General features: G+C 50.6%; 1 protein-coding gene across 1 annotated transcript; it reads right to left on the reverse strand.

The window, feature by feature from the left end:
- Positions 1 to 706: 706 nt before the first annotated feature.
- On the reverse strand, positions 707 to 6,763 carry Il1b (interleukin 1 beta). Its single transcript, XM_048353527.1, has 7 exons — positions 6,703 to 6,763; positions 6,265 to 6,326; positions 5,444 to 5,490; positions 3,895 to 4,107; positions 3,325 to 3,489; positions 2,139 to 2,269; positions 707 to 1,506 (listed from the first exon to the last, which is right to left on the reverse strand). The coding sequence occupies exons 2-7, from the start codon at positions 6,309 to 6,311 to the stop codon at positions 1,297 to 1,299; spliced, it is 813 nt and encodes a 270-aa protein (XP_048209484.1). The 5' UTR covers positions 6,312 to 6,326; positions 6,703 to 6,763; the 3' UTR covers positions 707 to 1,296.
- Positions 6,764 to 7,325: the final 562 nt, after the last annotated feature.

Raw genomic sequence — 7,325 nt, forward strand, 5'->3', positions numbered from 1 at the left:
TTTTATTCCTGTTTTTTTTTAATGTTTTGAGATAACTTTATATATTCAGAAAATTATCCCTTTAACTGGGGTATGAGTTACAAATATTGTGACTCAAATATGGACTTTGCTTCTGGTGACTTCAGAAATCCTGAACTTCTTTTTACATCATTTATTTTCATATCCCAGTGCCTTTGTGCTGGCTTTCCCACCTCGTGTGCCTTTTTCTTGGTTTTCTTGAGAAATTCCTGCCTGTCCCTTTAGGTCTTGATGCCTTCCACCAGATCTTGCGCTGCCTTCCTGGCTCCTCCTTTTATATTTTATCTCACTTTTACTCATCATATTGCCTTACTTGTCTCATACATATCTGCTTCTCCTATCAACTAAGAATTCTCACCTTTTTAATCCCCGAACTCGCAGCATTTGCTTAATAGATGTCTGTTGAATAAATAGACACATCATGACAGCTGCTGCCAGCAACCCTTACTCCTTGTAGTTTCTTCAGCAACATAACTCTTTCTCAGATGAATCTTGTACACTGAATACTTTGTTCACGAGACTAGGAACAGAGGGTGTGTGGGAAGGCTTGTCTCTGCCCTGCAATGTATCCCGGTACTTTATATGCTCAACATACCCAGGTACTTTGCATACTAGACCTCCAGGGAAAACTTCCATGGCCCTTACTTCTCTGTGTCAAATCTGAGAAAAGTCAATAGCCATGGCAGAATTTTATTCAGTGAAATTTATTTCAGACCCAATGAAACAGTGCGATCATATTTCTCCATTCATAAATATCCCTACATACAAAAGATGAGCTTATCTATTTCTTAGCCTCCTGGAAAGGACTCGATGTAGGCGGCACATCAGCCCAAATTAAACTTATTTCATAAATATTGGAAACAAGGCTCTTTTGAAGGCACTGCTGCCTCTTATCCCCACTGAATTAAATAAGTCAACCAATTAATAAATACATAAATAGTTGGCAAATGAGTTGCTCATCAGAAGCTAGAAGCAAAGACAGAGGTGTCTTGACACAGGATATGCCAAAGTTTCTGTCAGGCTGGCTTTGAGGAAGCAGGACAGACGGGAGAGGCTGGGCTCAGCGAAAGGTCTCATGGTTTCCCTGGGGGAACAGAGTTGACGTCTGGCTCGTGGCAACTGAGCTCCCTAGAATGCCCCGCGGAAGCACGTGGGCATCAGTGGAGACAGGAATCACATTTAGCCTACAGCCTCTCAGAATCCTCCTGTCTGCCTTCCACCAGCCCCAAGGTGCATGATACATTCAGCCTGATGTGGATCTGCTGGGTCTGGCTCTGTTTAGGAAGAAACAGATTCCATGGTGAAATCCGTGATATCCTGGCCGCCGCTGTTGCCCAGGAAGACCGGCAGGTGATTTTCTTGAGAGGTGCTGATGTACCAGTTGGGGTACTGAGCAGATTCAAACTCTACCCTGTTTTTGATTTCTATCTTGTTGAAAACAAACCGTCTTTCCATCTTCCTCTTGGGGTATTCATTGGGGTCTACACTCTGCAGCAAAATAAGAAGGGAGGGAGACCCTATGAAAAAGGGGTTCTCAGTCTACTAGAGAGGAGGTTGGAGGTTGTAGGATTAATTTTGTCATTTCTAAATTGCTGGGCTGGTGTCTGGGAGCATCCCTCAGCTTCTAGGAATATCTAGTTACAGGTACTTTTGTCACAGTCTTTTTCTTAAGACCTTGGTTGTAGTGGCATCAACTTGGAAATGACTCTTGCTAGGAGAGCTGCACGTATAACTGGGGAGTAATCCCGGAAGTGAGCTGAATATTGGTGACAGGTCCCCTTAGCTGCTTAGTTACCCAGATTGTCACCTATCAAAGGAGAGAAACCCGAACAATACACAACCACTGTAGCTCTCACATTGTAGGATCTGTTTGGGTGGTGACAACGGTGGACCATGGTAACGGAAGCTCACGGGGAGTGACATTTGCAGGCATCTCAATATTCTGTCAAAGTTATCTTATGTTTATGAAAAATTGTCAAAGAGACCAGCTTCCAGACTTCCCAAGGGGTCGCGGTGGGGAGTGGAGGGCTGCCTGGGACGGAGCGCGGGGCGGAGAGATGCTAAGCGATGGCACGCTGCGCGCAGAGGAGTCCCCGGAAGCCCTTCCGGACGCCACTCACCTCCAGCTGCAGGGTAGGCGTCTGGTCCTTCAGCACGCACGACAGGTAGAGATTCTGCCCCCGGAGGCCCAAGGCCACAGGTATTTTGTCATTGCTTCTTTCCCCCACTACGAAGCTCATGGAGAACACCACTGGAGGAAGAAGAGGGGATGCAGCCATGCAGGGGGGCTCGACCGCGGGGGGCAACACGGATCGGCACCGCTTAGCCACCTCTGCTTATTTCTTTGGCCTGATGGGGTAACTAGAGAGCGATAGATAACTACATAACAATAGCAGGGCCAGCTGGTTGATTTATGGTTTTCCCAAAGAAGTTCTGAGGGTTTCTCAGAGCCTCTTCGCAGAGGCAACGAAGAATAGAGGAGTCTCTACGTTTTCAATGTTGGGGGGAGGGAGCGAGCCATCCTGACGTTGGCAGGCGACATCCCGTCCCCATGTGCCGAACAATCGAATCCACACAGAAGCAGCTGGGCTTCCATAGGAATCTGGCACCAGCCCCATTTCCCGAACACAGAACAGCACGCGGAAAGGACGGGGGAAGGAACGGCCCAGGCCGATGGTCCTTCATCAGAGCAGTCTCATTTGGAGGCCCGGAGCCACTGTGGCTACACAAGTCCCCAGACACAGGATCTGGCCCGGTTGGGAGCAGGGAGCGTTCCCTTGACGCGCGCTTCCCCCTTAGCGTGGCGGCGGCGGTGGAGCCGCCGCCGTACTCAGCCGCAGTGGCTGGATGCCAGCCTGCCACGGCAGCTAGCAAGGCCCCGAGAGTCGGGAAACCGCCCCGGAAGGAAGCATATGGCATCTGCAGGAAGGCTTTTAGTGGGGAGGGGAGCAGGTTGGGAACGGGGATGGGCATATTATCTCTGCAGTGTCAGAAATGAAGCCACAGGCAACGCGGGCAGGCCCAGCGGGTGACTTCCCGCTGCGGGAACACCAGCCTTGCACTGCCCCTGTGTGTTGAGCAGCAGTCTCGGGAGCGTCTGTGGACTCTGAAACGTCTAGTCCCCTATTTTACTAATAGATGGCCACGCCACACATTCAAACCGACACTATCACTGGGGCGCAGTTGAACATTTCTATGTTTTTGTTTTTTTCCTGTTGGCAATTTGCCTCACGATTGTGAGAAGTATGCAGAGACATGGCAAGCCGCCTGGAGGCTGATCGAGCAAGCCGAGAAGTCCCCGGTTACCTTGCTGGCTCAGATTGGGCTCCTGGAGGTGGAGCGCTTTCAGTTCACAGGGTTCAGACAGCACAAGGCGTTTCTGCTGTCCATCCTGGAGCGTGCAGTTCAGGGATCTCACGGGGGCGTCGTGCACATAGGAACCATCATCCCAAGCGTCGAAGATCATGGGTTCTGAAAGGTAGAGCGCATACGTGCAATCAGAGGAGCAAGCCTTGCGATGCGAAGCGGAGGAACGCGGAGGACGTTGAAGAAGGCACGGGCAAAGCTTGATTCTAACCTCAGTGGGAAGACATTGAGGGGGGGCGGGCACCGTAAGCTACGATGCTACAACTGCTCCCTGAGGACTAGTGACAGAGGAACTTGCATAAAATATTGCTGGTGAATACCAGAGTGTGACTTGCACCTAGAGGTCGGCACCAAGGTCTTCTCAATCACTAATGGAACTCTTTCTGCTAAAGAGATGACTGATTGGGTTTTGCAGCTTCCTAGTTTCCTGTCCATGGCTGGGTCTTCTGCCTCCGAGGGCTTAAGCTTGGGGGGGGGACAGGTGGCCGGTGCGGACAGTTCACTACGTACCTTCTTCAAAGATGAAGGAGAGGAAGCTTCTGAGGTCATTATCCCGGCCGGGCCGTGAGCAGGGAACGGGTTCGCGCCCCAGCTTCTCCACGGCCACGATGAGCGACACCACCTGCCGCACGCTCTTGTTGAAGTACTGACGGGAGAACTGGAGCTGGATGCCCTCGTGTGGGGAGCACAGGGCCAGGTCGGGAGGCAGCACTGTGAAGGAACGGAAGCCGTGAACACGCGCAGGCGCCCAGGCCAGTCACCCCGGGGGGGGGGGGGGAGGGGGGACGCCCTCAGAGACGGTGAGTTCCGAATCATAGTCCCTGTGTCTCAGCAAGCCAGGGAAGCGACCTATTCCACCCAGAGGCACGCGGGGTGCAGAATGGGCGCTTCCTACATCCCGTTCTTGGGGAAAAGAGTCCCATTTCGGCTTCGCAGTTCTTAAACGTGCGCGTTTCGCCATTGTCCGTACACCTTCTTGCGCTTTCTATCTTTTCCTCCTTGTACTCTTCCTGTTTGTATGCTTCCTGTTTGTGAGCTTTGCTGCCACTTTCCTATTATTTAGAGAAAGCACGCGTGAACATTAGCTGAAGTCGTTGTCCTAGGGTCTGACAGTGGGTCCAAAACTTGAAGGACGGTGATGGCGATGTCTAACAACACAAAGGAAAGCTAAGCAAGGGAACACTTCCTCCCCAGAAAAGAGACTCCTGACCAGATGCAGACTCCGCAGGGGGCAGTGGAGGCCAACGCCAGGGAGGAGCTGCGGGGCCTTGCTCGGGGCTGGAGTTAACCAGGGACACTGGTCTTTGAGAGATGAAGACATCTGCCTCTTCTATACCAAGCACTGACGTCTGAGGCTAAAGAAGCTGCTGCCGACCAGAGGAAGAAGTCAGAGAGAAGCGACTGCCTACTAATTCCCACATCTAACGGGGCTGGGCGGATGCCCACGTCACTTCAGGAAATTGCCAGACGTGTCGTACGAACGTGAAGACGCAGCTGGATGTCAGCACGTCTCTCCGTAGGAATTAGTCTGAAAAATGCCCATTTATTGGCATACACTTAGCTAGTACTGAAAGTATTCGAGACTGGAAACCTGCACATCACCTGCAGGTTGTGTTTTTTTGCATGAGGGCCAAATATCAACTCCCAATCCACTTTGTTTACATCCGCTGTGTTTTATGATTTTAAGCTTTAGTGCAGGAAGCATAAAAAGCTATTCTATCTTGAAGGGGGTAGACCTATGTCAATCCGAAAGGTAGTCCACTGTGATATAGAATTTGACTGAAATGTTTAGAGTAGCTTGCATCGCCCTCCTAAAAGGAGGGCCAGATTTACGCTGAGAACTTGACCGTTTTCCTAGCATGAAACAGCAGAGCACTAAGCCTCGGCAAACAGCGATAGCAGGATGGGAACTGCGTGGTGGCCAGCGTATGGGGCAGCCTGAATCTGTCTCACCGAAGGAAGTGCAAGTCATCCCGTCACAAAATGCCCTGTGAACAAGGTAGCCCGGAACCCTCGTCCCATGCCATGTCATGAGCTGGGAGCTAAGTCCAGCGTCTTACCTTCACTTGCTTGGGCCCATCAGCCTCAAAGAAGTCATTCTCATCACTTGAATAAAAAGAGATATGGCTTGAGATTACTTTTCTTTCTGTACACACACACACACACACACACGCATACACACACACTTTCACAGCATGCCCCTCAAAGCTTCCTGAAGTCTTCTGCCAAGTTCTATGCATGTTCTAAGTGTAGAGCCTTCTAGAGGTAGATTCTGGGTCCGAATAAGCAACTATCCTTGGCAGTCTTTTTTTTTTTTTTTTTTTTTTTTTGGCCAGTCCTGGGCCTTGGACTCAGGGCCTGAGCACTGTCCCTGGCTTCTTCCCGCTCAAGGCTAGCACTCTGCCACTTGAGCCACAGCGCCGCTTCAGGCCGTTTTCTGTATATGTGGTGCTGGGGAATCGAACCTAGGGCCTCGTGTATCCGAGGCAGGCACTCTTGCCACTAGGCTATATCCCCAGCCCGCCTTGGCAGTCTTGGTTGGGGCTTAATGCCCCAACAATAGTCCAGAAGACTCAGCTAGAACCTCAGCTTTCCCTTTCATCCAAGCCAACTTTTCCAAAGAGATCCCCTGCACTGTTCAGATCTTTCCCTCTCATTTGCCCGTTGTGGAAACTGCTGCAGCAGCAACATCTTGATCACCTCCAGGTTCCTAAGCTAGCCTGGGAAGGGGACCTCCGTCTTTAGATCAGGTTGACTTGAACCCTGCCTGCTCTGGGAGGAGGAATTAGGGGGGATACATCTGGTCTCTAAGCACAGAGCACCTTCCACGGTTGAAAGGAGAATCCTGTGCAGAGAACTAGTGTCCGTCTCCCCACTGACCTGTGATAAGCCGTCATTCCACTGGTGAGTTCAGGCACTGCTGCCATGGCTGCTTCGGAGACCTGTGGACAGAGGAGAGAGCGAGTGAGCACGTGCAGTGCCGTCCCCCCGTGGGCTGCCTCTATGTGTGCGCTTCCTTCAGTATCTAGGGCTTGGCAGGCACGCAGAGAAATGACCACTGAGCGAGGAAGGGAATGCGTGAAAGAAAGAGCGGCCCTTGCGTCTGCAGAAAGCATTTGCCGGACAAACCAAAAAGATTCCTGCAATATTCCATAAGTTGTAGCAGCACAACTTATGTTGTATGCCCTGTATGTTTGCAAATAGCTCACCAATCCTGAGAGAGAGAGAGAGAGAGAAAGAATGAAAGAGAGAGAGAGGAGGGAGGGAGGGAAAGAGAGATGATGACCCCCTTTAGAAGAACAAGAGTTAAAATCATACTTGAGTGATGAAGACTGGCAGCAGAGAATCTCAGATTGGCCTGTTATGCCCCAAACCTCAAAGAGGCTTTCTGTCTGACACTTCTTCCTTGCTGTTTTTATAGCCTTCGAAAGCAGAAGTAAAGAGCTGAGAAATTTTCCCTCTGGTTAGCTGATTTCACAACCAAGTCAAAGGCATGGGATGGGGGAAAGGGATGGGTGGGAACTTACTGAAGAAGGGGGCTGGAAGAGCAAGGGGTAGGAGAAAGTGACACCAATGTGTCAATGTGTAAGAAGGCATTTTTCTTAGTACCAGTGATGTCAATGTGAAAATACTGGATTTTCCTGGGTTAGGAAGTTCATCATTTAACTTAGGATCTATGGAAGGAAGTAGAGAATGTGCAGATAGGCACGCACGGATGACTACTCTCCCTTCCCTCCTAGTCCTTAAGTTTAGGAACGTGCCACTTGGAGATGGATGAATGGGCATAATGAAGTGACAATCCTAGCTCCCCTTGCACCATCTGAATGGAGAGTGGTATTTCCTACTTTGAGAGGTATCCATCAGCTACAGGTGTCTCTAGAAAGGCACTTGGGATCTCTTCATGGGGCAAGGAGCATGCGGGGTACAGGGGTGCAGGATCC

This window comes from Perognathus longimembris, chromosome 8 (genome assembly GCF_023159225.1).
Source record: "Perognathus longimembris pacificus isolate PPM17 chromosome 8, ASM2315922v1, whole genome shotgun sequence".
In the NCBI taxonomy this organism is placed as follows: domain Eukaryota; kingdom Metazoa; phylum Chordata; class Mammalia; order Rodentia; family Heteromyidae; genus Perognathus; species Perognathus longimembris.

Bases quoted from the DNA above. Each gene is read 5' to 3' on its own strand.
- Il1b (XM_048353527.1), bottom strand. From the start codon at position 6,311: ATGGCAGCAGTGCCTGAACTCACCAGTGGAATGACGGCTTATCACAG. The intron at 3,490-3,894 runs GTACGTAGTGAA...TCTACCTTTCAG, and splicing joins CTCCTTCATCTTTGAAGAAG to AACCCATGATCTTCGACGCT. The intron at 2,270-3,324 runs GTAACCGGGGAC...TTCTTCCTCCAG, and splicing joins GCCCAATCTGAGCCAGCAAG to TGGTGTTCTCCATGAGCTTC.